This window comes from Camelus dromedarius, chromosome 15 (assembly GCF_036321535.1).
Source record: "Camelus dromedarius isolate mCamDro1 chromosome 15, mCamDro1.pat, whole genome shotgun sequence".
Classification (NCBI taxonomy): Eukaryota; Metazoa; Chordata; class Mammalia; order Artiodactyla; family Camelidae; genus Camelus; species Camelus dromedarius.
The window spans coordinates 63,261,315-63,289,083 of NC_087450.1; the positions used below are offsets into that span (position 1 = coordinate 63,261,315).

At 55.2% G+C, this 27,769-nt stretch overlaps 1 protein-coding gene across 1 annotated transcript in view; it reads right to left on the minus strand.

Moving 5' to 3' along the window:
* SNTG2 (syntrophin gamma 2) overlaps positions 1 to 27,769 on the minus strand; it is a 97,673-nt gene that overhangs the window by 40,148 nt on the left and 29,756 nt on the right. The window contains 7 exon segments of the mRNA XM_064494211.1: positions 3,770 to 3,808; positions 5,338 to 5,467; positions 7,518 to 7,578; positions 7,581 to 7,644; positions 17,405 to 17,465; positions 22,000 to 22,018; positions 23,188 to 23,287. Coding sequence (XP_064350281.1) covers positions 3,770 to 3,808; positions 5,338 to 5,467; positions 7,518 to 7,578; positions 7,581 to 7,644; positions 17,405 to 17,465; positions 22,000 to 22,018; positions 23,188 to 23,287 — 474 coding nt within the window.

Here is a 27,769-nt window from a genome sequence, read left to right on the forward strand (position 1 = left end):
CAATGGGGAGAACTCTGCTGGGATCTCCCTTCATTTTTAAAACCTCGCATTCCAGTGCTGCCACGTCTCCCCGTCCTCTTTCTCTTCATGAACTACTTGGTCGCGCACTGCAGTTCAGACGCCACGAGGGAAGAATGACGCACTGGGATCTGACTTGTGGGAACTTAAGATGGCTGTAACCCCCACAGACATAAAAGTGTAGATTAATGGCAGACAGAGAGATGCTGACAGACAGACAGACAGGTACACAGAGTTGCATCACAGACGGTCCGGCTGAGCGACGAGCTGAGAACATGAGTTTAGCTGAAGCGGGAAGCCGGGCTCTCCAGCACAGCGCAGCCTGTGTTGTCCCCGTGAGAGCCCTTCAGGGACAGAGGTACCGTCGATTCCAGCTCAGCCTGAGAGTCACTCTTTCTCAGGAGACCCGGGCGCCAGCTGGGACCCCAGAACCACATCGCCCAGAGCAGGTCTCCCCACTGCCCCCAACCCTAGTCAGGCCGCCTCCCTCCTGGGGCCGGGCCGGCGTTGGGTTTGCTGTTTCCCCTCCCGGGTCTGGTTGACACAGCGCTGGGCACAGCCCTCGACAGGAGTTAGACGCTGAGGAGCCAACTGGGGGCTCCTTTCCTGGCCAAGGGGTCGACGCACAGATTGTCAATAATCTGAAACGTCTAAACATTGGATGTGAAGTTGATGAAATTCCGTATGTAACTGAAGTCTGCCTGGATTAATTAGCAATGAAATACGTTACCGCTTAGCTATTACTGGGAACACTGGCAGCTTTACCAGCCTTTTTTAGGTATATGCAGCTCACAATTTCAAGGGAAGCTGATTTTATCTTTTATGGCTTATTACATAGTCCAAGAAGTGTATATTATAATTTAATGAACACATACCTGACTATATTAAATCAAGGGGATCTAACCATTAAAATAAAAGAGCGTAATTTCATTTATCTTTTCTGATTCATTTCAATAGAAAAGTCCTTTTTCTTTGTTTCACCTGAATGAGTCAAAATAATTCGTTTAGCATCTACGAGATAATGACTGTACAACTGGTCTGTTCCTTTTCACAGGAAAAGCTAAACAACGCGAGTTATTTATGCTTCTTTTAAATTTGGTGATTAAGGAGCCATGTCTCCCTTTAATTCAGGTTTTCAAGAAGAAATTCATTTTGGAAAATAGGTTCTTGCTATTTTCGTAGGGTAAACACGTGTCCTGGTTTTCCTGGGACAATTCTAAACCTGCTCCTGTGGTCTCAGCGTTACCGTCAGGTTGTTCTTCACCCCAGAAAGAAGTGCCCCAGCTTGGATGACAAATTACAGTCACGTTATGCACCAGACGCCAGAGCCTAACACTCTACACCCCAGGCCTCTGCATTGTCCTTCCAACTCTGTTCGCTTTTGCTTTTGTTTGCCAGTCTCAGTGGCTGTCAAGCATCTTTATTTTTTCATATTTATTCAAATATTATTCTTGCTACACACCAAAATCAGCAGTTAATTGTTCAAAGTGAGAAAAAAAATCCTTTTTTGAAAAACAGGATGCAACACCATAAAACTAACCTCCTATAATGCAAACAAAATGTTTAGTGTTTAGAGAAAATGGGAAACAGTCTCCTGAAAGCCTGGCAGGAGTTGGTTCTTTCTTAATCCTACACAGTGAGGCTCCTCTGTAATATTTCCTTCCAAAAAAACTAATTCAAGCCCTTGAGTAAATTCAAAGTTACACAGAAATTTTAAGGTTGAAAAAAACGACTTTAGATTACCCATGACAGCTTTCTTATTTTCTAGATAAGAAACCAGGAATCAAGTGTTAATTTGCTCAAACGGCACCACCAGAGAAGGGATCGCGTGGGACCAGAATCCAGGTTTTATTCATATAAAGCCACCCAGACTGGCATCACACGAACATGGTTAACAGGAGGTGATAAATTTCACTAAGAGAAAACCAAAGCAAAATTATTCCATGGCCTCGGAGGGTTTTGAACCATAATTCACTTAATGTTCTCTGTGCTGGGAGTCAGGTCCTCAGACTCCGTTCAGGGCTCTCTCCTGGGGCTCATTTTTAAGCAAAACAAAACCCATCTTGACTTCCAGGCCGGTGCCCTTCCCAACCTGCCAGGTGACTCAAGTACAGCCATGAACCCCAGGGGTCCTCAAACCCATGAGGTCCAAGTCCCGGGAGGTCCACACGTCAGCAGGGCGCCTTCTCAGCACAAGGGGTGCTCATGGGTGCGGACTTGACTGGTTCCAGACTACTGAGCGTGAGCGATGTGTTTGGAAAGTCCCAGGGGAGGGCGACTCCCCAGCAAGGACCCTAGAGAAGCCGGGAGGAAGGGGCTCTGGCCGCGGGCGCTCCCCGTGGTGCGGGAAGAGCCTCTGACTCAGCAGAAAAAGGCTCACGGGACATCGTGCCGCTACTGATTGTGCCGACAGAACCCCGACCTCAAATGGCAAGCTGTTGTCGGGGGCAAAGGCACCGACCTGGTCTGTTCTCCCATCCGTCAGCTTTGGGAAATAAATCCAGAGAAGACACATGACGTGTGAACCACGGGGAGGTGTGTCCCCAGTGGAAAGTCCAAGAGAAGCGTCTGTCTTAGGAACACAAGGTGTAGCAAGGAAAGTGTGTTTGTGTGTGAGCACGAAGACGAGTCCTCTGTTGTCTGAGGACGTTTGAGGGACGTTACATCAAGCAGCCCCCCTCCCTCGCTGCCCCATGTACACAGACACAGCTGTTCACAAGTTCAGAGAAACATAAAAGGAATACAAGGTAGAGGAAGTTTGCCTAGTGTTTCTTTTCTAATTTAAAGACGTCGACTAGAAGGGTTTAATTTAAAACATGGCTCTAATTTCCTGTCTTTTTCAGTAAACGTTTGATTGGCAGACACTTTCCTGAATGTCTTCCACTTTGAATCAAATTTTATCACTAAGCACTATTTAGAGTATTTATACACACTATTTAACGCAAACTGAACGATTCTTTGGTTTTCTTAACTTGAGGCTGCAATGGTGCTTCCTCAAACCTATGGAATTAGAACCAGAAAGCTAATGGGCTATGAAGTTTTAAAGGTTCACGCCTGCAGCTTTGGCTTTGACTTTATCAGAAAGGAAACAGGGAGTAACACAGGGACTTCAAAGCTCGCTCCCCTGACACAGCTGAGGACTTGCACCCCTAGTCAGCACGCACCCCTCGAGCCAGGAAGTCGGGCGTGTTCAGGGCTGGCCTCTGCTCTCAGAAGGAAGAACTGAGGGTTCCTCATGAGGCAGGGAACCTGGGTCGAGGTAGGGGCCCCCCAAAGTGAACACACCGTCTGCGTGGGGGGGGAGGCTCTTCCCCAGCAACAGGATCTGTGGCGTCAAAGGCCTCCCCAGAGCAAAACTTCCCAAATGAGGGCGCCATCTGAGAAAACGACACGAATCCAGAACCTACGCGCTGTAACTGACTACACTTCAATGAAAAACATTCCGAATTACACGGGCGTGTCTCCGCCATCGATCCCCTCTAAGCTTAAACGATCACACCCAGTTACCTTGTGACCACGGCCCCCTACAGAACACGGCTGCCCACAGCACCGAGATCCGGCTCTCAGGGCGGAGCGGCTCCCGGCGCCACTCCCAGCACAACGGCAGTTTTACGCGGGGGCACTGAGGGCGCGGCCCTGACTTGGGTCTGACGTGTGCTGGGGCTTTCCTATCCACGTGTCCGAATCCAGCTTCAGAAACAGAAAGAGGCTGCTGTTGGAGACTTGCACGATCCACGCAAACGCAGTCTACCTGGTCACCAGGAGAACAGCCCGTATTCACCATTCTCACCTGCAGAGAGAGGGGAGCAAGGAGTCATTGTGACATGTGTATTAAAGCCGTAATTTCCCACCCTGTCGAGTTGACAGCTGAAGTTAATCAGCTGCATGAAGTGCCCTTGGAAACAAGTGTCTTTTAGGAAGCTTTTTCCCCAAAAAACAAGAGCAGACACAAATGCATGGTAGCGGCTCTCATCACAGAAAACCCAAGACGAGCACTCGGTCTGCTCTGTTTCTGGCATCAGCATTTTGTGAAGTGAGGCAGTGGGGCAGCTGCTGCTCAGAGCTCAGCACCTGAGGGTCCGGGGACGTGGTCGCTGCCCTAGGTGATCAGGGTCGTTACGGTTCCCACATCTCACACCGCTCCTTCCTGGGTCCCCCAGCCATCCTGCACGGTGGACCTCACTCCCCCGGATTTACAGCACGGCCACGACTACGCAGCTGGGAAGTGGCTCTGAGCCCGCAGTTCTGGCTCTAGAGCACTCGTGTCTCCTCCCCCCGCTCTGCCTACGAGCTGCTCTGTGCGGGAACCATCGGCCTGAAGGGCTCTCGTGGTCACGCGCATTCTGCAAGTGTCCGTCCACCACCACCTGGCTGTTCCTTTCCTCCCGTCCACCCGGATACCTTTGGAAGTCAAAATGTCAGGTAGGAGAACTGAGGTCCTAGAGAGGAGCGGGTACCTCCAGTGCAACGGAGAGCCCCAAGGTCTGTGGAATAGAAACCTCACAGGGTCTGAAACTGCTCCAGCAGCCCCCGGAAGGTGGCGGCACGTGAGAAGAGGGGGCGGTGGGCTGCTGCTGGGGCCGTGACTGGCTGGCCAGAGGGCGTCCAAGGACACCAGGCCCCTCCTCCACAGTGGCCCGGGGACGGAGCCAGCTCTGGGCTGCCAGCGTGGCCCGCGGGGCACGGCACTGGCCGGGAATGAGAACCAGCAAACCATCCCCGGCCACCTCTGGCCGAGCGCTGGTCCTCCCACGAGCCCCGCACTGCGGACGCCAGGAATCACCTCGGGGACCTTAATGCTGCACGGATGCTCGCCTCCCGCCACATCTCAACCTGCCAGCTATTTTATGTTTTAACTTCGTGCTGACTTTGATCATAAGATGGTTCTCCCAAGGAGACAGAGCACTCTTCCTTCCTGGGTACCTGCAGTGAACCAGGAGTATTCTTGGTAGCTGGGCCTCTTTGTAAATTTCCTCAGTGTTTTGGGAAATGACATCTTGAACCCGATTAGGTTCCCCAAATAAAAACGCCACATCACACCGACGCGCTTGGGTAAAACGCACATAAAGGCACCTGCGCGCAAATGTTTCTGTGCAGGCGGGAGGGGAGCGACCAGCGTGAAGAATCCGGACGCTTGGTTGAGCCTCTGCTCTTACATCAGTCATTACAGCTTTGCAATGACTCAGTTGTTTAACTTTTTTTACTCAGAGATTCGACGTGTTCTTCTGTTTAATGTTATTACCAATGTGTTAGGCTCAACCGCAAGTAACAAAAAAGTCTTAATTATTTTTGTGGACACGATGGGAGGTCCGCACTCACGTTCTGCAGCGTCAGGTGGCTGATGTTTGCTGACACGGCCCTGAGCCAGTCGGCGCCGTCCTGGGCTGTATGACACTGCAGGAGCCCCGTGCTGCCCCCGTCTGGGGCCAGCACCTTGAACGCGCCGGACCTGCGGGAAGAGCGGAGACGCTGGAGGGGGCCCCTCGGATCCAGAAGGGGCGACCGGAGGGGGCGGAGGTGACCCCATCCATAGTCACCACGGCAAACCCAGTGCTCAGCCAGCCCGTGTCAGGACCTCAGGTAGGTTTACTGAAAGCAAGCTCAAGGCCCTGACATCTGTCACCAATAGCTGTTCCTATTTACTGAAAATACGGAAGGCAATTCAGACAGGAAGTACGCCCTGCTCTCGCAGGAATGGTGGAGTTCCTGTCTGACGGGGTCCTGAGACCAGCTTTTTGAAGACCGTTCATCGCGGTATTTGAAGCTCCTGACACAGGGTGACGGCGCAGGTCAAGCAGCAGCGTCACTCAGCGCGAGGCGCGTTTACGGCCGCATGCGCACTTCTGATTTACAAAAGGGCTTTCGAAGAAGTTGGTTCTCCTTTATTTTCACTATAAAAACCACCCTGCCCCAAACCTACAGTGACAGTTCTCATAACAGCAACGTAACTGTAACTTTCAGTAGTTCTTTCCTACCCTGCACAGCCTTTCTGTCCAAGGGAATGCACACACATCTACTGTCACAGGCTGAGGTGCGTCCCCCCAGAATCTGCACGTGGAAGCCCCAGACCCCAGTGCGGCGTCTCTGCAGACGGGCCTCCAAGGAGAGAAGCCTGAGCGAGATCGGAAGGGGGGCCCTGATCTGACAGGACTGCTGTCCCTGTGAGATGAGGCCCCGAGCTGGTCTCCACCTGAGGACGAGCTGCAGAGCCGGCCACTGGGCAGTCAGGAGGAGACTCCTCATCAGGCACTGAACCCCCCCGAGCTTTGATCCTGCACATCCCGCCTCCAGAACTCTGAGAACATACGTTTCTGTTGTTTAAGCCCCAACCTACGGTACTTTGTTACTGCAGCCTGAACTAACATAATTATTACAATAAAGGAGTGTCATTTATACCTCTGTTCCTTTTTTAAAGAAACCATGTATCTAATCCATGCAGTTTGCATTCATGTCCTTAAGGAGATAATTGAAAGGTTAAAAAAAATAACAAAACAAAACAAACCTTTTTTCTTAAAAAAAACAAGATTTGCACTAAATTACACTTTAATAATCTTTCAGACGTGGGTTTAATCATGGTTTCATTAAACAGACAGAAGGATGTGACAGAAGGGAAGGAACCGGAGATGACATAAAACAGCCCTGCACATTCAGGGCCGAGGCCGCCAGAGCAGGCTCCCTGACCGCACAGCCCTGTCTTTCCGTGAGCATACATCCCGGCCAGGTGTCAGTCCCGCCCTGGGGAGGCTGCCTGGGTCAGAACACAGGGGCCCTTTACAGCCACGCGTGTCCCCGTCTCCACGTCCTGCTCCAGAGCCCTGGCTCAGAGATCCTACCTGGGGGTCGGGGGGCCGGGGAAACAGGGCGTAAAGTCTACAGCTCCTGCCTTCCTTCCAAAGGAACTCACTCCATTTCCAACAGAACTCGGAGAAGTCCAAGGTCGTGGGTGACCCAGAACAACGGATGTTTTGGTAAAAGACCATTGGAAGGAGCGTCCTGGGTGACGCAGACACAGGCTGAGCTGTCGGCCGGCTCACTCTCAGGAGAAACCCCAGAGCGACACAGCCGGAAGGGGCCCCCCTGGGCTCGGCTCGGAGCTCGGACGCTGGCCCAGGAGCTGGGGCTGGTCTGGCCTTCTCACCGCAGGGTTTCAGCGGTGTCTCTGCAGCTGGGACAGCAATGCCTCTTATTTCCAGTCTAGTTCTGTTAACATTTAGAACTGAAAACAGCATTTCTCCTTCTAGTGACTGACCCTCCGCGGAGGCCCGACGGTCACCTTTCCACGGTCGGAACTACTCCCGGCGGCAAACCAGCTCTCTTCTGATCACTGACTTCTTATGGTGCTTACTTCGTGTTACCATCATCACTGATTGTTGTTGCTTTTGCACACGCGGAACCCGCCTGGACGGAGGGCCTGCACTTTGGGGAGGGCAAGGGGGCGTCACCGGCTGGTGAGGCTGCGGGGTTTCTCAGCGACTCCATGTCGGACGACAGACACACACCTCAGCTCTTCCACCCCCACTCCGCACCGTGCGATCCGGGCCATGGACAGGGGCAGCGACGGGCGTCCAGCCAGCGCTTCTCGTACTTTGGTTCATCAGCTGCGGGCGAGGGAGGTGGGGACGGGGCCTGTGCAAGGCAGACGGGAAGCGACAGGCACAGAGTCGGTGGAGAGCAGGCCAGGCCCCCCAGCCCCCAGACGCACATTAAACACGTTTCAGCTGCTGCAAGAGTGGGTGCGGCCGTGTGCCCAGATCTGGGGAGGAAGACGTCCTCTTCTACCGGAATTTAAATGCTGTTCTTCCTCTAGTTTTAAAAACAAAATGCTGCCCCATAGAGAGGAGAGTCACAAGGGAGGGGAGGGAGAGAGACTACAGCTGGAAGGAATTTCAGGGACGTGACGAAGGCTCTGGGTCCAGGGAGGCCGTGAGCCACCTCCCCGACCTGGAAGGTCAAATTGGAGCGAGCTCGGAGCCAGGACGCAGCACACAGTGATACACAGAAACACAGACAACGTGATAATGTCGCCCAGGCCACACGACCGGGCTTATGCACGAACGGCAAAGACCCCACTGTCCACCCGATGGACGTGAGCAGCGGGGACGCCGCTGGGGACGGGGAGCCAGGTCCCTCCCCAGCAGGGCCTGCAGGTGCGAGGAAGGTGCGTGGAAATGTGAATGAAGCCACACAAACAGCCCCATTTTCAGACGAACAACCCACAGGTGCCCAGTCAGCAAACTGCCGGGTCCTGGGCCTGAGGGAGGACACAGCCCTGGGCCCAGGCGGCTGCACCTCGCCAGATGCCGGACACCGAGTCTGCTTCACAGGGAAGCGTCCTCGCAGCAGCCAGGCCAGGAGTGAGAAAGGCAGGTTTTCCCGGAACCTTCCATCCAGGAACAGAGCAGAACAGGGTACGAATCCCCAACATACAGCAAACACACTAAGGAAGACGGCAAAACCGATTGGCCCCGAGGGCTCCACCAGAGAGGCTCACGCCCGGGGAGGCCGCACAGACTTCAGGCCCTGTGTGCCGACCCCCAGCGCCCGGAACGCGGGAAACGGTCTCAAGGATGAAAACAGGGGCCTGTGGGGGGGCGGTGCTGGCAGTGTGCTCCTCTGAGAAGAGTAAGGCCGTTCAGGATGCGCGGGCGTGAGAATACCCCGGAGCTCCCACCTCGGGAATCCAGCAGGGCCCGGGAACTGCCCTGATGGCCAGAATGCCCTCCTCAGACCAGACTCCCCGCGAGTCTGTGTTGGACGGCCTCCGGCTGGACAGCGCCCCCACCCCAGGATGAACATATTGGGTCCCAATCCCTGGAACCTGGCACCTCATTTGGACAAACGGTCCTGGCCACGTGATTAAATTAAGGATATGGAGCTTGGCATTGACCCCGGATTACCTGGGTGCCCCCGAAAAGCTACTGCAGCCATCCTCACAAGAGGGAAACAGACAGAGACCATAGAGCGGAAGAGCAGGGCCCCGTGAGGACGGAGGCTGAGTCAGGAGCAGCGTGGACACACCACAGGGGGCCCCTGCAGCCTTCGGAGGGCCTCCCCCCACCTGATTTCAAGCCCTGGAGGCTGGATTTGGGTCCCCCCCAACACTCTTTATTTAAATGTATTTATTAATTCCATGGCCTGTAGCTCGGAAGCAAAAGTATTGCAACAGATGTCTAAGCGAGATTTTACGACTGCTCCTCCGTTGCCATCTTTCTGCAGTTGCGTTCTAACGCCTGCTGCGGGATTTGCTGGCGCACACATGAGCACGGAAGACTCACAGCCAGTACTCAGCGTGGACTTCCTACTGGCCTTACTGAGCGACCGTCTGTCTACACCACGGCTGCCCCAGGTGAGGACTCGTCATCATTCACGACACACCACGGCCCGTCTCCAGTCACCAGCTTCATCACCGTCAGCTGCAGTGACCACGCCACGTTCACGGTGCAAGGGTTCTTTACGCACTGTCTCCCTGCGGTTTGCGGAGCGCGGCGGGCTGCGCTCACTGACTCACACCTGTGCCCACAGCGTGCGTCCACACCAGAGTTACTGGGATCCTGCTGCAGCACCACCACTGAGGAGGTCACAATGATTCCAGGACACAATAAACATTATTTAAATGAGCAAAGTAATACGGATTATTTTATAAAATCATTTAAGTTCACTCTTTAAAACATACCAGAAGAAGCAATTTCCCACTACGAAAAACAACTTTTCTTCTATAAAATCAGGTTGCGCTTCGTAAGCCCTGGGCACGTTTTAGCATCAGACTATGAGGTTTTAAAGGAAGCTTTCGGTTCCCTCTCCCTTAGAGCTCTTCTGCCCCAGGGGCCCCTGCCCAGCCCAGAGTTTCAGGTCAGACCTGATGCAACTTTCCTCTAGAAGAATATTTTGTAGAACCCAGAGGCTGAAGGGGGCCGCCAGGTCTCCGCAGGGCAGAGGAGTCCTCTTGACGGCGGGTCCAGGGCTACGGGGGAGGAGGGAGAGCCTGGCAGGGGTCACCTCCCAGCTCGCTCCATTCCTGCATCCCTGCGGGACCCACGCTGCCCGCCCTCTGCCTCTGCAAGCCCCGGGGTCTGGGGGAAGCATCTCGGGAAGGAGCCTGAGCTTCCCCTCCCGACGGGACACCAGCAAAGCGGGCCAGGACAGACCTTCCAGAACCAGCAGTCACGGCTCCATCAGCTCAAGTCCTGGCGGCTTCACCTCTGGGGGCGGGTCCCAGGCTGAGGGACGGTCACCCGCAGAAAGCAGAGATCACGATTCTAATTTCAGCCCCAAACAGCACATCCGCTGAACAGCCTGCGGAGGTGACGAGGTGTGTTCCTCCCAGCGGAGCCGAAGCCCTGGGTCAGACCTGTCAGCTCCCCTGAAGGACCCGCCGCGGAGCAGAGCTCGGGGAACTTAGGGTGACACCCCCCATCGACTCCAGAGGAGGGGCCCCAGGACGCGCTTCCCTGTACGTGACTCACGATGCAGCCGAAAGGTGCCAAGGGAGCAGAGGAGACAGGCCGTCCTGGTTCTGAAACACACGTGCCCGACCACCTCACGGAGCCTTGACTCTGAGGGGCCTTGGTTCTGGGATGAAAATTCTGAGTCGGAGCCCGTAGTAGTGTCAGTCTTTGCTGGAAGAGGATACACCGATTTTCCAGGTTCCCCCGCCTGCCAGGAAGCTTGTCTGGGACCTTCTGCCTGCAGAGGGCTGGGCACCACAGTGGAGGAGGAAGAGGGGATCCCGCCGGCGGGAGTGCCAGCCCAGGACGCTGCGGGACAGCCGTGCCCCACGCTGCCCCGAATTCTGCGAGATGAAGGTGAGCTGCAAACCGCCGAGCGCTCCTCCTGCTCAAATGCTCCACCTGTGCCCTCCGCCCGCACCTTCTGTGCTGGTGGAGAGTGTCTGTAAGTCAGCCTCTTCTAGGAAAATCTTCAGTGCTTTAATACTTGACGTTCAAATGAGAAATCTGAAGCCGACTTCTCCGGTCTTGCCGTCTTATGTCTGCTGTGAGTGGCTGGGGGCGCCCCAATTTCTTCTTTTATTTTTAACTGAACTATATTGAGGCATAAATTACAGAGTGACGAGGACGGACTTAAGAGCACAGTTTGGTGAGGCCTGACATTCGTGTACACCTCCTGCGACCGAGCCCCGAATTACAAGAAAGGTTGACTCCGCCCAGACACACAGCGTTCCCCACGAGGGACGCTCCCGGAGCCGGTGGGCAGGCACCTCCCCGGCAGCCCAGGTGGTCCCCGAGCCGACCTCCATCACACGTGACGCCCACGTCCTCCTCACTTAAATGACGAGCTGGTCACCCTGACTCATGAGGGCCCAGTGCTCACTTCGGGGACAGAGGCTGTGACTGTACTGTGACGTCCACGTGGCAGTTTTCCCTTCTTCTTGCTGTCGTGACTCCCACGTGGTAACTTTCACTCCCGAAATCACTTCCTTTGGGGGTTTGGTCTCTGGCGTGGGTGACAGTCCAGGCCTCGCCCGTCCCTCCTCACTTGCTAAGCCCCCGGCCCGGTCCCTACTTCCCCACCGCATCCCCACCGCATGTCCCCACGGAGGGTCTGAGAGACGGACCCGCTTCCAGAGGGGCCCCCACGTCGCCTGTCCAACCCCTCGCTCGGCCCGAGAACCAGGCCCTCAGGATGGAGGGGACTCTCCGGGCTTTGTCCCAGGTGCAGCCTGTGGTCTCAGGCTCTGAACACAAAACAAACAAATATTTATTTAACATAACAGCACCTTAAGACATTTAAGCAAAGTATATTTAGCCCCTTTTTACATGAAAATAAACGAGGGTTAAGACAGGCTCAGAGAAGCAACCCAGGGTTCCTACAGGATTTGACTTTTTGCCCAGAATGCTTATAATTTTCTCAGTTAAATAAACTACTGCTCAGTATTTTTATAGGAGTTTTAAAATACATGCATTCCTGCAAACCACGGCTTTCACGGTGCTGAACCTGCACGTCAGTCTCCGGGGGCGGCTTGGTCTCCTCGTGTTGGCGCTGGCTGTCTCTGAAGGGACGCGAGTGTGTTTTGCGCAGACACCACCCTCCAGCCGGCCTCGGCCCTGGTCTGAGCCGAGGTCATCCCTGGACGGAAGCCAGGGTCCCGCGGCTTTTGTAACAGAGCTCCAGCTCTCACTGCACTCCCAGTTCTAATTTTCTTTGAAAATGCATCACACCCAGACGTGCCTGCATCTGAATGTGGACAGTGGACCGTCCCACGGCGCCCCCGAGCTGGGCAGGTGACAGGAGCAGCAGGTGGGCCGCACTTGTCTTGTGAGGTGACCCGCTGGACAGGCCGCCGAGGTCACACAGGGACCACGTACGAGCGCATCCGAGCAAAGTAGTTTAAGAAGACGTGCCGCTTTGCACAAACGAGGTTTGCGTGTTCTACAAAGCATCCTATCTGTCAGCTTTTAACCAAGTGTGTTTCTCACTAAAATAATTTTTGCCTGTTTTGCCTCCAAAGAGCAGCTCTCGAAGGCTTGATTACCCATCAAATGCTAACCATGACTGAGGGAGAAGCTTCATTCTACCCTCTTCCTGCAGCTAAACGAGGACATGCGTCTCAGGAGCAAAGCAGCAGAGCTGGGCCCCGTGGTTTTAGCCACAAAAATGTGTCAGTGATTTTTCTATTTGAACTTAATATATTTTTAGTGGAAAAGTTTAGTTTGTTATTTTAATGAAATTAATCCATTAATTTTCTGAAGACAGCTAAGTACCTAAATGACTGAAGTTGTATAAATTTTTTATTATTACAGCAGTTAAATAATTTTAAAGCAAATGAACCGATCTGACAACATACCATTGTTATATTCTTCAAATTGAAATCATTGTTACGATGATAAGATTGAAAATATCTTATAACATGAATGATGGAAAAAACAGGGCTTGATCTTAAACTCTGGGTGGTTGTGAATCAGGCCTGTTTGGAAGCCAGGTGAAGTCTTCACAGCCATCAGGCTCGATTTAAGATGCAGGTGAACGAAACACTGAAGCACGGGGCGAGAAGAAGACAGAGGGTGCAAATACTATCTTTAGAGAAACATGGTATTATTGAACAGGACGGGGGGCTCCCAAGGTGGAACGGCGCTCTGAGAGACTGGACCCACAGAGTGCGGCACCGACGCCAGCAGAGGTGAGTCACTTCCTGTGTCAGGACTGTTGGGAACAGACCTGGTTCCCGAGAAAAAGACGGCACAAAAAATTGTCGAAGAGAAAAACTACTTCACATTACAAGAGAAAAACCAGCATTTTGTGACGACAGTAATGGAGGAAAACAGGCCCATTTCAGACACAGACACTGAGCGGCTCCGCCAGGAGTGAGCGGGGTCCAGGACCAGGTCACCAGGCTCAGATTCCGACGCAGGTGCGCACTGGCTGTGCCCTGCTGTGCGAGCAGGCATGGCCCTGTCCCCTTGCTCAGTGAACTAAATTCCTGTGCCTCGGAGTTTACCCTCCTCCAGACAAAGAAGGTGACCGTGACGGACGTATAGCATCGGAGGGGTTCCTGTAAAATGACTGCCGTGGCAACTGGGGCTCTTGTAACGAATTCTATTACGAAATGCAGCTACACACTTAAGGAGAAAGGTGCAGTCACCCATGCCCTTTCCTTCCATGGATCATCATTCCAGCGCCTGGCGTGTAGGATTTACTTTTCCGTGCCTTTGTAAATGATCGTGTTTCTCGGCACAGACGCTTTTGAAAATTAGTATCATGCCAGTACGTTCCAGTCATTAAACAACCTTACTAAAACCCATTTTAAAACACTGGAAAATCTCATCCCGTGAATCGCTCACCGTGTAACTCATTACTTCCCTGCTCCCGAGAAGCTGGGTGGACTCACTCCTCCTCAAGCACATATCGAATGTCCTGTCGTTCATTCCTGATGTGGAATTGCTATGTCGAAGGCGAAAGGACCCAGAACAGTCTCAGCGCCTGCGGCCGGACGCCCTCCCGAAACACGGCCGCCCTGCGCTGGACGGCCCGGCCGCCCCTCCAGGAGGACGGCATTGGGGACCACCGCCCAGCGCCCTCCGCGGAGCCTCCCGGTCAGGGTCTCTCGTCACCTCTGCGCTGCCGTGTCCCCGAGCCGTAGACCCCGCTGACCGGCTGGGGCTTGGATGCCTCCCGGGAGACCGGCCTCTGTCTCCCCAGCCCCGGTGGTCTGTAACAGGCTTACTGTTTCTACGTAACTATGTGACTGTTTTCTAAATTCCTTAGCAGTAAGGTAGCTATGCACTGTCTTCTGCCAAGTAAGCCTTCTTCAGTCTAAGGTGATTCTAAGTGATTTATTTAAATTTCTGGCAGCTTTTTCCCTTCTAGCTGCTGTATGAAAGTTTCTGTTACGTTTGAAACACATAGTCAGCATGACACACACACTCCTATGCACACGTATCTACGCTCGCTTGTGAAGCAGAAACTACCTGCAGCCCGTGATCTCCCGGGGGACTCACGACTCAGAACACTCCTGATGCCCCCGGCTCCATGGGCCCCGCCTCCCCCACAGCAGCACCCTGAATTCTGCAGCAGATGCAGGGTCCATGCAACACAGATGACAAAATGCAGGGGCCTCTTGAAGCAGCAGAACACAGAGTGAGTATGCAGCCAGACGCTGCGACCGGCTGCCAAACCCACCCCAGCAGGCCCGCCCTCGGCTGGAACACAAAACACCACCACACGTGGCCCCAGGTGCAGTGCTGGGGAACCACCGACGCTGCAGAAAGGGGCGGCCAGTGAGGACGCGTCGCTGCCCCAGCCCCCACGGAGCTGAGGGACCTGCGCTCCTGAGTCCTTCCCCATCTTCTCCTCCTGACCAACACTTTAAGCCGTTTCCAGGCTTGTGCCTCAGAGAACATTCTTGGGCACGTCCCCCAGGGCACAGGCAAGTGGAGCTCTGGTCTGCCCCGGAGGGCACTTCCAGCGGTTACCCGGCACGCCAGGCTGTTTCCAAGGGGTCACACCTGCAGGGGGACCGTCAGTCAGTCCCCCTGCGGGTGGCCTTCCTTCCAGGCTCCGCCACAGGGGACGGACGTCGTCGTGATGTGTGCGTTTCTTCTACAATCGTGAACCTGAGAATCTCTTCGTATGGTCGTTACTCTTGTTTCCTTTTATGGAAATGCCTAATGGTACTTTTGTACATATTTTTATTGTGCTGCCTTTTATTTCAAATGGCAACTGTTCTTCTATTCTGAACAATAATTAATTATAGTAAATAGTTAAGACAAGTGTTGAGCTGCCTTTTCACATTATTACAGTGTTTAACGAACAGAATTCTTTAATGTAGTCAAATTCAGCTTTTTTAAAAGACGGACATTTCCCCCTTATTCTGAGGCCACAAAAGTATTCTAATTTACTTTCTAGGTGTTTTACAGATTTGGCTTCATACATGAGCCTTTGATCCACCCGAGACGGGTGTGCAGTTCAGGCGTCCATCTGGGTAACGTTCACAGTTTTGAACAATCTGCCTTCTCCCCCGGCGATCTCCAAAGCGCCCTCTGTGACACTCAGTTTTCTGCACGCACTAAGGCCCGTTTACAGTCCCTCCACTGCATCCATCTTTCCTTGATGCTCACACAGTCTTACTTGCCATATCTCCACCGTAAATACTGCTCTGGGGGACAAAACCCCCAACTTCCTCAATACTACCTTGACTCGCCTGGCTCCCTGGTCCTTCAGAAACGTGGTGAATTTTCTTGTTCATGTCCACAAAGTGTCCTGGTGTAACATGCACCGACACTGCTTGGGACACACACACATTTGGGAACCAGATCCTAAAGCCACAGATGCTACCAGGAAGAAATGGACACACCTGGCTATACTGAAAGTAACCTCTATTTATCAGGAGTTGGTGTAAATACAGTGGAAACACCAGCTGTGAACTGTGAGCAGAGAGCTGAGACCCAGAATCCATGAGGCGTTAGTTCCCAGCGTACATGGGGAACCCCAGTGAGTCAGGCAGGAGAAGACAGACAGGTAGGGGTGGAGGGGCCCCGGTGACGCCCCGCCCTCCCCAGGGAGGGGAAGGCAAAGCGAGCATCAGCAGGACCGGCCAACATGCCTCCTCAGTGACAGCCCGGGGGAAGCCGCTCCACGCCCGCCTGCTCAGAAACCCGAGCCCACGGCACAGCCTGGAGAAGCCAGGTCACCTGGAGCCCCCTCCCCCTGCCTCTGGGAAGGCAGCCGGGACGCCACAGTGAAGAGACGCTGTCATTACTCTGGAAACCAGGCCCTGGCATCACAGGTCGGGGTCTGCAGCCGGGCAGGTTCACGGCAGCTCCGGGCTCAGGGACAGCAGGTCGGGAAAAAAGCAAGGAACACAGGCCGAGTGCCTGGTGATAAGCGAGGATCGGCAAATGACCCGTAGCACAGTCACACGATCACACACCACGGCCCGAGCAAACACGCGCACGTGGCCAGGCGCGCGCACGACAGCGGCCGTGGGGCTGTGGGTGACGGCGGGTGCAGGCGCGAGTCCCCGCCGGCCAGGCCAGAATGGCATTTCCCACGGCTCAAACAACACGGAAGGGGGTACTGTTAGGGACCTATACATACGGATGAAGCATTGTTTTATCAAGGGGGTGACGAACTCAAGATCCAGGATGCAGTTTATTTTGGGCAGGCCGGAAAATGGGACGCGGGAGTGACACAAAAGCCGTGACAATATTCTAGCTACCTGTTTGCGTTATGAGTCCGTGGTTGTCCGTTTTATTATTTGCTTCATAACTCACACAGACCTGATGTCAAGAACTACTGCAAAGGGTAAAACTGAAAGACAGCGGCCTTTGTGCCAACACGAGGCGCCCTCTCTGGCCCTGCCTGCAGGTGAGGTAGCTGGCTGTCCGCCGGTCGAGTGGGTACAATTTCCCACAAAACATCTGTCCAGCTGTTTACGGGATTCTAACCCGTATCCGCCAACCGCCCAGTGGACGATGAGGTCCCACCCAGCAGGGATGGGGTCAGGCCAGGTCTCCCTGGGGGGGCACCAGCCTGGGGTCCTCTGCGGCCCCCCACCCCCGTTTTCGCTCAGCTCCGTTTTTCTCGGGAAGGTGAAGATTTGGAGCCCGATGGGAACTCACTGCAAACACACAGCCTCACACTTCCTAGGTAGTTTCTGTTAATTCTGGAATAAACTGCTTTCTCGAGAGTCTGGTGGAAGCCTGCTGAACAGAACCCCTGCAGTCAGGCTTCCCAGGAGAAGCAGAACCGGGACTCAGAGCAAGGACCCCGGCCTGCTCACGAGACACCACGACGCACGAGCATAAAGTGCCCTGCGAGGGAGGCCCAGGCGGCCCCGGTGGGAATCACGCCCACGGAGGTGCATCCTGGACCCTGTCTCTGGAAGAGGGGGGGACTCGGTTAAGTCAAAGGTCAGGAGGGGCGCGCTTACCGTGGGGCCGGAGTTTCCGTTCAGATGCAAACCGCTGTCAAAGAGGGGCCAGGAGGTCCCACTGCCACCGGTGTTGGGGTTGCTGGGTGGTCCCGGGGCCCTGCAAGCAGAACAGAGATGTCGCTGCAGACGGTGCTCCAGCACGAGTCCCAGCCGTTACGGCGCCTTCAGTCCCACCAAGCGTGTCCCCAGAGAAGCCGGGTCCCTCGCCGAGCAGCGGGGGCGTGGTGCTGGCTGTGCGGCCACGCTGGCCCCTCCTGCCCCGTCTGCATCCTGCGGGGGGAGGGCGCCGGCCTCTCACGGCCCCACCAGCCTGTCACCGGCCCCCGGGGTTCCCGTATCTACACTCTCCACCTCAAAAAGGTGGCTCAGTTTCTCAAAGTTATTCCTGAGCTTCTGATTTTAATTTCAGTGCTATTTATTTGTCTGACATTTTCTGGGTATCTTTGCGCTACAAGTTGCTTTAGTGAAAAATGTAAAGACAAATCCGGAAAGCTTGTAAGAAAAGAGGAAGCAGCTAGAGACTCAGCAGGGGGCCGAGGTCGGGCCTGGCTCCTGCTTCCCGGGGTGAACTGGGGATCCAAGTCCAGTGTCCCGTCTCAGGCAAGTCAGGACCGGTCCTGAGCTCGGTCCCCATTTTGGGAAATAGAGGGACAGGAAAGGGACCTCGGTCCTGTTCCCCACAGCCCCCACCGCCGGGGAGCGGACACCTGCCGACCTGGGGGCCCAGGTGAGGTGGGACAGGTGCTGGCAGGGCACCTCCCCCATCCAGAGACCAGCCTTCCAGAAGCCGCAGGGGCGGCAGCGCCCCCAGCTCCTGTCAGCTCTGACCCCCGCCCGGGACGCCTTGCTGGGCGCTGGACGGGCACTGGGGCCGCGGGCAGTGAGGAGGCCCCCGAGCAGGGGGCACATCTCCTGAACTCTCCGCAGCAGCGAGACCGACCCGAGGCCAGGACGCGGTGTCCCTGCAGTCAGGTGCTCAGCCACGGCCCTTCCAACCCACTCGGCAATTCCAGAGAGAAGCCACAGGCCCTGCGTGTCCTGTCACCAGGACGGGCAACGGGCGGGTCCTGGTGGACGTCAGGGCCGGGCTGTCCGGCCAGAGCTGGCAGCGGCCTGGCACACGCGCCCTGGTTTCTTTCGGCTTGAACATTTTCAAAGCCAACATTAGCTTTCAAAGCCAACATTAGCCTTCAAAAGCCTATTTCTAGGGGGACACATCACGTCAGGCAGGGGTACCAGAGCAGCAGGTGAAGCTGAATCTGACCTGGAAATCGGGTTCATTTGATCAAAATCGACACTGCATTAAAAGTCCAGATTTCTCACTTTCTTGGAAAATGACAGAAATGTGACTCTTCTGGGGTAGAGTTCCCAAGTGGCAGTAAGTGTCGGGGTGGAGTGGGGCTGCCCGCTCCACAGGGACCCCACCTGCCACCCACTGGGTCTGCGGGCACCAGCGTCCCCCGCAGCGGGGCAGGGCGGCCCCATCACTCAGGCGGCGGCGCCCGCATCCCCGTCGCTCACGAGGACAGAGCCGAGAGCCAGCGCGTGTGGCCGTGTTTGCCGCTGGGACGCAGGGCCCCGGGGTGGAAGGTGTTCACTGTGTCACCAGTGCACGGATGAGGACGTACTGTGACTTCTGGCTTCTCCTCGAGAAGCGCGGACCGTTTACAGGATCATGTGCACAGCGCCCGACACAGCCCGGGAAGCAGCGGACCTCCTCCTGGACTTGAGCAGCAGGAGTGGAGCCGGCGAACCGCCCCGAGAAATCACGGTAAATCGCAGGTCTCCATGCTGATGGCCGGCGCCAGCCTCGGAGTGGAGCTCCCAGAAGGGAGGCTGGGCTCCTTTACGACCTCACGGCCCCACCGAATGCTTCCTGGCCAGAATCGGGTGCGGGCAGCTCCCAGAGACGCAGGTTCCCGTCCGCTGGCTCCAGGCGAGGCAGCACACCGGTGTCCTGGCCCCACGAAGGCCGGGCCGTGGGAATCAGACGCTGCTGGATGTGATGGCGAAGGAGACCCTGACAGACGCCCGAGCAAAATGTGCGACCTGTTTGTCAGCGGATGACCTGCGTGCTCAGAGAGGGGAAGGACACTGAGGGTGGCCCAGCAGCAGGGCCTGTTCCCAGGCCTAACGACCGTGCGGGGCTGCCCGCAGCACACGCGGGGGCCTCCTGACCCAAACTCCTGCAGGAGTGAGGCCATGAGCTTGGCCGACCCAGACCAAAGAATCTGTGCACCTGTGGCGGCTGCTGCCTCGTCTGTGTCCTGGGACCGGAACCAGGCCAACAACATCACGCACAAAGTCCTGCTGCTCGACCAAGGATTCTCTTGCAGGCGGGGCGGCGGTGGGGCGGGGTGGGGGGGTCCGCAGCCCAGCCCTCACCACAGACCCTCCTCTGCACCGGGGCCCCGGTGGCCCCATCAAGTCTGCGGGCCAGGCGCCTGCAGGCAGAGCACCACGCGGTCGGGCTCCGAGAAGGCTTGGAAAAGTGAGGACCATCCACCTTTGCTTAAACCGTAGCTCCCGACCACATCCGGCGACCAGGCCTTCTTCCTGTTTCCCTCGACCCTGTAACCAGCTTCCAAGGCACGGACTGGCCGTGGACCTTGAGTCTGTTTCGTCCACCCCTCTGCCCGCTTCTTCCTGTGGCTTCTGTCTGCAGTGCTTCCCCGACACCACAGGGGTCATTCCCCAGGAGCTCATCAGTGACTGGGAGCAAACCTAAACGTCCCTGACTTTCTTCTTTCTTTCTCCAAGTGCTGTCACTGGGGGAGCCTGGGACTAGCAGTGCTGGATAAGTGCTGAGTGAAGGACCCGATGAGTGGGTGGGTGGGTGGGTGGATTTTAATTTGATGTCATCTGTAAGCTCTAGGTTTCTGTTAATTCACTCCTGATAAATGAGTAACTTTTCATCTATATCCCCAAAGAGAAATTTGAACAGCTGTAATATTTTTCTGCTTACCTCTAATTAAACCTATTATTTTAAAATGATCAATGCCAATAATTACTAATAATAAAATTAGTTGGTGTCAGTATGATCCAGCAATCCCACTCCTGGGCATATATCCAGAGGAAACTCTAATTTGAAAAGACACCTGCACCCCAATGTTCGTAGCAGCACCATTTACAGTAGCCAAGACGTGGAAACAGCCTAATTGTCCATCAACAGATGACTGGATAAAGAAGCTGTGGTATAGTCATACAATGGAATACTACTCAGCCATAAAAAATGATAAAATAATGCCATTTGCAACATGGATGGGCCTGGAGATCATCATTCTAAGAGAAATAAGCTGGAAAGAGAAAGAAAACCACCATATGATATCACTTATATGGGAATCCAAAAATATGACACAAATAAACTCATTTATAAAACAGAAACAGACTCACAGTCATAGAAAACAAACTTATGGTTACCGGGGGGAAGGATGGAGGGATAAATTGGGAGTTTGGGATTAGCAGATACTAACTGCTAGATATAAAACAGATAAACAACAAGGTCCTACTGTAGAGCACAGGAAACTATATTCAATACTTTGTAATGACCTATAATGAAAAAAAATATGAAAAGGAATATATACGCATATATATGCACACATAACTGAATCACTATGCTGTACATCAGAAACTCACACAACATTGTAAACTGACTGCACTTCAATTTAAAAAAAGTTGGTTTCAGAAAACAACAGTATTAGAAAAGTCACAACACAAACGTTTAATCAGCAAACATGGAAACAGCTAAGCTGAGAAAGGAGCTGCTTCTGTGGACCCGACGCTGGCCTCGTGTACAGTGGGGCCGGGCGTGTGGTGTGCAGCTGCGGGGAGCAGGGGGGCAGGCAGAGCCCGGGCAGCGACTTGCACAGCTCAGCTCCACTCCCCGGTGTGTGGCCAGGAGCCGGGGAAATGCGTCCAGGTCCCCCTGGAGCAAGCCCTCACACTGGCTCCACCACGGCAGCCCCGAGGTGGACAGGAGCCGCGGAGCGTGGTCTCTCTGTCCAGTGCTGGCACAGGCTACGGCATGGACGAACCTCCAGCGAACAGAGCCAGAGCAAAGGCCACACACCGCGTGACCCCGCTTAGGTGACACATCCAGAACAGGGGACAGAAGGTGATTCCACGCTTGGGGGAGCTGCCAAGAGGTACAGAGAGTCTTTCGGGCGATGGAGACACCGGGAGTTGGACAGTGTGCTGGCTGCACAGTACGGTGAAGGAGTGTGCGCTGGACACTGGAGAGTCTGGTGTCATGTGAGTGGTGTCTGAAAACAGACTAAGAGCTTGAACTGATGCAAAAAAATAAAAGACGGCACTGACTGTGTCCTGAGGGGACGCCTTCCCGGCCGCACTGCGAAAGGAGCGCTGATGTCTAAGCACAGAGGCTCGCGGAGGGCCCTGCACGCCCGCCCCCAGCTGCTCGATGCTGGAACCCAGCGCCACCCACCTCCACGAGCCACATCCCTGGGCGCCAAGGGGAGGCCCGGTGAGGGCTGTCGGTGGGCCTTGACGTCCTCCTGGAAGCATCCCTGTGAAAGCCGGCGAACCCTCGAGCTGTGTGTCTTCTCTGTTCCTCTTTGAACATGTGGCCTGACGTCGAGTGTTTCCCGCTTTCTGCTGCTCTGGGAGGGCCTGCCTTTCCACGAGCACCTCCGTGTCCGCCTTCCTGGCCGGCCCAGCACCCCCGGTGCCCGCGCCCGCTCCCCCTCTGTCTCTCCATCTGTCTCAGCTGCTCCCACTGCGGACGGGCTGGTCGTTTTCGAAGGTGGCACGTGTGGTGGCTCTTCCTGACGTATTTTCACAGCAGGGGATGAGCACCCAGTCTTCTCAGGAGACGCCGGCTGCGGTCCGACGGGGACAAAGTGGTGTCCCTGGAACTGATTTGCTCGGTTACTCAGGAAGATGGATGGACAGACGGGGCGGGGGGTTCAGTGGCCCTTTTCGTCCTCGTGGACACCAAGGTAAGATGGGGTTCCAGCCACTGCAGAGGCCCCGGGGCAGCAGGGGCAGAGAGGCACTGACAACAGGAAACCCAACAGAAAAAGAGGAAAATACACAGTGAGGAGGTCGGCTTGGTTAGGGAGCTACTCCCTCACGTGACAGAAAGACCCGAAGAAAGAAGGGAAAACCGTCGCGGTGAGGAGGGGCTGCGGGGGGGCTCCCACGTCAGGGTCCTGCCTCCGCCGCAGGCTGGACTGCGCTGAGCCCCGAGCAGAGGCAGCTCCTGGGCCCCTAACCCAGGGAGTGACGGGCACTTTCTAAGTCCTGTAAAAACACACGGCTGAACAGAGCAAGTCACAATGACTATTCTGACGAAAACACTTCACAGGTTTGCAGTGCGCCACCTCCGCCCGGGACCACGTGCATGGACAGGGAGAACACAAAGGCTGCAGGAGAGCGCGGGAGGCTCGTCACGGTGCAGGCTCACTGTGGTTTTCCCTTTCACAGGGTAAGCTTCTTGTGTCAGCACGGACACTCTAAATACAAACTGTTTCTCGGCGTGTGCACGTGTGTGCGCACATTCGTGTGTGCACAGGCCAGTAGAGTCGCAGCGAGGTGACCTGAAGGAGGCTCCCCGTGAACCGCCTGGCACAGGCAGCCTGGTGATGCACTTCTGAGAACCTGCGGATGAAGGGCTGGGATGTCGTAGGACCCGGAACACTGAGGTGCTACCCGCGTCCTCCTCTCTGGGTACGAGCTCAGGAGATGGTTTACACGCCCACCAGGGCGATCGCATGCAGATGGACACCGTGCGAGGAGGAAGCCCTGCGGTGCCCGTGGACGCCCCTCCTTACCTAATGGGAGCTTCAGAAATGATGGCGCTTCCCTGAGATACTCAACAGTGATGGTCACTTCGTCTCCAGAATTCCTCAAAAGATGCACCTGCCAACATGACAAAACACAGCCGCTTTACCATCACAAAGGGACCAGCGCAGAAATGGAAAAGCCCCTGCTCCCCTGGCCTGTCTCTCAAGAACTCAGCGCTCAGGGCGGGAAGCCTGTTAGCCTCACCTGGAGTGACAACACAGCGGCTGTGTCTCCGGCCACGGCCACTGCGCCCCCCTGCACAAACACACACACCTGTGCACGTCGCGCACCGCACCCGGCACGCGTCCTCGGGCTGCGGAGTCACCGCAGGGTGGACGCAGCCCTCACGCCAGGTGCGGTGACTGGAGTCGTGTCCTGGTCCCCCAGACGCCCTTCTGCCTCCTCAGCCCCCGGAGCGAGGGGCGGGCCGGCCGGCAGTGAGCGCGTGCGGAGCCGGTGCGAGCCTGTGCGTCCGTGTGTGAGCTCTGTGAGTGCGTGTGAGCGTGTCTGTCCTCCACAAAATCCACATTCTCTCAAGAACACGGGGCACCCACAACAGTTGCTCAGGCACAAAGAGAGCCAGGAGCAAGCAGGGTGCAGGCGCTGGAGAGCTCGTCCTCTAAGCAAAGTGACAACGGCTCGTCAGACAGGCCCTGGTCTGAGCGGCGAGGTCTCAAGTTTCTGGCCATTAGGTACTTGGTCAGCCGCAGGTTCTGTAGACATCCCTCACTAAGCTGAGGAGAGTCCCCGCCCCTCGTAGTTCACTGGGACCTGCGGTCACGGGTGGGTGCTGGATTTGCCAGATGACCTTTCTGCACCTGCTGGCATGATCGCGTGGCTTCTCTTCTCTGGCCTGTTGATGCGACGGTTCCGTTACTGACTCTCCAGGGCTCAGCCAGCCCGGCATGTTTGGGACGAGTCCCACTTGGTCATGATGCACAATTCTTTTCATACATGGTTGGATTTGATTTGCTAGCATTTTGTTGAAGATTTTTCCATCTGTGTTCATGAGGGATACTGTTCTGCAGTTTTCTTCTCTGGTTTTGGGGTTAGAACGGACCGTGTACCGTACAGGGGGTTGGGAAGCACCCCTTCTGTTTTATTCTCTGAAAGAGACCGTGGAGATTGGTAGTGCCTTCCTTAAGCGTCTGGCAGAATCACCAGTGACCCACCTGGAGCCGGCGCTTTCTGTTTCGGAAGGTTATGGATCATTGATTCAATTTAGTAACAGATACAAGCCTATTCAAACGATGTCTCTTCTTGTAGGAGGTGCGGCAAATTGTGTATTTCCAGGGGTCAGCCCATGTCACCCAGCTAATCAAATCTGTGGGCACAGAGCTCACAGAATTCCTTCATCACCCTTTTAACATCCACGGGATCTGCAGCGATGTCCCCCTCCTCATGTCCGACATCAGCAAACTGTGTCTTCTCACGGCTTTTCCAGCTAGTCTGGCTAGAATTTGTCGAATTTATTGATCTTTTAAAATAGCGAACTGCTGATTTCACTGATTTTCTCTACTGATTTATTTTCAATTTCTTTGGTTTCTGCTCTAATTTTTGTCACCTCTGTCCTGCTCACTCTGGACTTCATGGCTCGCTTTTTCTAACTTCCTTCTGAGGGCCACTGTGACTGCAGCCTGCAAAGTCTGAGAAGCTGCGTTTGCATTTTCATTTAGTTCAAAATATTTTTAAAACTTCTTTCGACGTTTCCTCCACCCCATGTGGTGGTCAGAGCCTCCAAGTGTCAGGGGCTCTCCAGCCCCCTCTCCACTACTGATCTCTAGTTGAATTCTGTTACGGCTGGACAGCAGATACTGCATGACTTCTGTTTTTTTAAATTGGCTAAGATGCGGTTTACGGCCCAGAAAGTGGTCCATCTTGGTAAGCGCCCATGTGAGCTCGCGAAGAACGCAAGTTCCCTGTTGCTGGATGAGTTCATCTGTAGGTACCCATCGTGGCCAGCTGACCACGGCTTGGCTGAGTTCAACTGTGTCCTCACTGGTTTTCCTGCCTGCCGGATCTTTCCCTGCCTGATCAACTGTCCCTTTATCTTTGTGCTGAGTGTCTGTCATCCACTCAGCAGTCCTTCATTTCCCTTCTCAAAGCTCCTTTGTGTGAAAGGGAAGCCAAGCACTCTGCTTCCCCAGATACTTTGCTGAGAGAAACTCACGTAAGGTCTGGAAGCTGCAAGAGGAGAAGTCCCTGGTCCCTGGGTTGGAGGAGCAGCTGCTGGGCAGACAGGCCCTCCTGGGCTGCCCGGCGCTCCCGCGCGCTCCGTCTCATCCACGGCGGACAGCAGGCGCGCTCCTGCTTCGTGAAGACTGCAGCGGGTTCCTGGCCTGTTTCCGATACCCACCCACGTTGGTTCTCAGTGCTCAGACGGCAGATCCCTGCACTTTGCTCTCCCAGGGATTCCGACGTGCTGTGAACCACTCTATCCCCAGTCAAACTGTTACGGCAACAATTCCTGCCACTGTGCCTGCCTTCCTGCTGGGATCCTGCTGGGCAGTGTCTCGAGGTGGGGACAGGGAAGGAGGCTGCTGCAGCTGCACTGGGGAGCCTGGAGACAGAAAACCCCACAGCTCAGGGGTTAACGTTTCCGGCTGGAACCCGGGGTCGAGAACCAGAGCTTCATGGTCCGCCTGAAATGGTTCCTCATTTCTTGTAACTACACAGGTGAGGCTTCTGAAGTCCCAGCTGGGAGGCTGGCAGAGCAGGTGACACGTGGCTGAGCCCTGAACCTGCAGCTCGTGTTGCAGCCAGGACGCTGACCGGAAAGAGCGGGGTCGGGAGCAGACGTCAATGTCCCTGTCCCTCTCCATCCCGTCTTCCTCTTCCCCTCAGTGGGCACTTTCCTCCCCCGAGGGTCCTGGAACCACCTTCCTGAGCAACAGCCTGGAGGGAAAATGCTGACTTCGGAGACCCAGCCCCTCTGCTTCCCAGTAACTCCCAGCCCGTAACGGGTCTCAGGTCTTGGCGTGAAGTCTGACTTCAGCAGAGGTGTTCCATGCATGTCAGGACAACCGCAATATTCTACCCAACTGTACCGGCCGGCACGTGAACGTCGGGTGTGTGCTGAGAGAGTGAGACCTGCTGGACCGAGCCAATGGACTAGGGGTTCTAGATTCAGTTTCTTAGTTTAAGCAAGTAAGTCAAATAGCTTCCACTGTCTGTTGATTGAAATCAGGACACAACGTGGCCAAATTAAACGAGGTTGAGATACCAGAACTTCCCAGAGACACTGTTGAAGAAGTAATTCAAAGGGCTGCAGAGACGGACTGCCCTGCTCACCCACCCCCTTGCTAGAGCCACGTCCACTCCTCCAGGAAGGGTCCAGGGGACACTCTCTTCGCCAAAGGACTGAGAACAGTCTAGGTGAGGAAAGCTCTGGCTTCCTGTGAAGGCTCTGCTGTATTGTTCTCCTGCTGACGAGTGACGGATGGGCGATGCCTCCACCAAAACTGGTCTCCTGACTCAGAAAGACACAACGGGGTCCTGGGGGCAGAGCCCCGGGGACGGCACTCAGCCACCACAGCCGGTGGTTCGGTTCCCCTGATGGGCAGGAGGGCCGAAGGTCTGGCCGTGGCTCATTGATCCTGGAGCCCCTGGGCCTGAAATAGATGAGGAACGTATCACGGTTGTAACCGATCCGTGCAGGCGCTAAGTCTCCCGATCAGGGAAGCAGAGCCCTGACCGGCCATCACGATGCAGAGCCACCAGGTCTCCATCAGCGCTGAGGGCCGAGTGGGTTCGCAGTCTCCCTGTCCCCTGAATGAAGGAGAGTCTAAGTCCATTTGAGGAAAGATTGTCAAACACTTTCACTGCAAATCCCAGCCCCTGTAAGAGGCTGTGTGACACCAGTGACGCGCAGTGTGAGAGACGCGGAATCCGCGTCTGTGCTGATCCCTGGACACCCAGCACCCGCCACCGTCTGGCGGTCAGAACTCAGGTCCTAATGCGGCCAGGTGACCAGGGCCTTTCGTGCTGGACCCATCTCACTTCTGTCCCTAACACACCCTGTGGTTATCTTCCCCTTTTCTGCAGAGACCAGGTCCTAATGGAAGAGCTGAGCACGTGAACAAGAGCTGGACTCCCCCCCGCCCCCCACCCAGCACCACCACACCAACAAACCTCCGCCAACCTCACCCACGACCCTACCAGGAGTTTAGCTCCCTGTTCCTGTGACTTGGAACCTGCTAACTTCAAGGCCTGGGAATCAGGGAGAAGTGGTGCTGAACCAGAGCCACCTGCTGAAGCGCCTGTGGGGTGTGTCAGGTGGTTCTGACGTGCTTTGGGGCGGAGAGCCACCTCTCCAAACAACTTCCCGTCTCGTGAAGGAGAAAACGTTCTGGTCGGTTATCTATCCACCCACACTTCTGCCATCCGTCAGTCCCCTGCCTGCCCGCCTGCCTGCCCACCACCTTCCATCTGTCCGATCTGTCCCCTCAGCCTGTTTCTCTGGTAGCACTAGGGCCCCTGCAACCAGATGGAAAGGCTGACGGTCTTCTGCAGTTCCTGCTCTGTCATAGAAGCAGAGACTGAGGGAATGGTGACCTT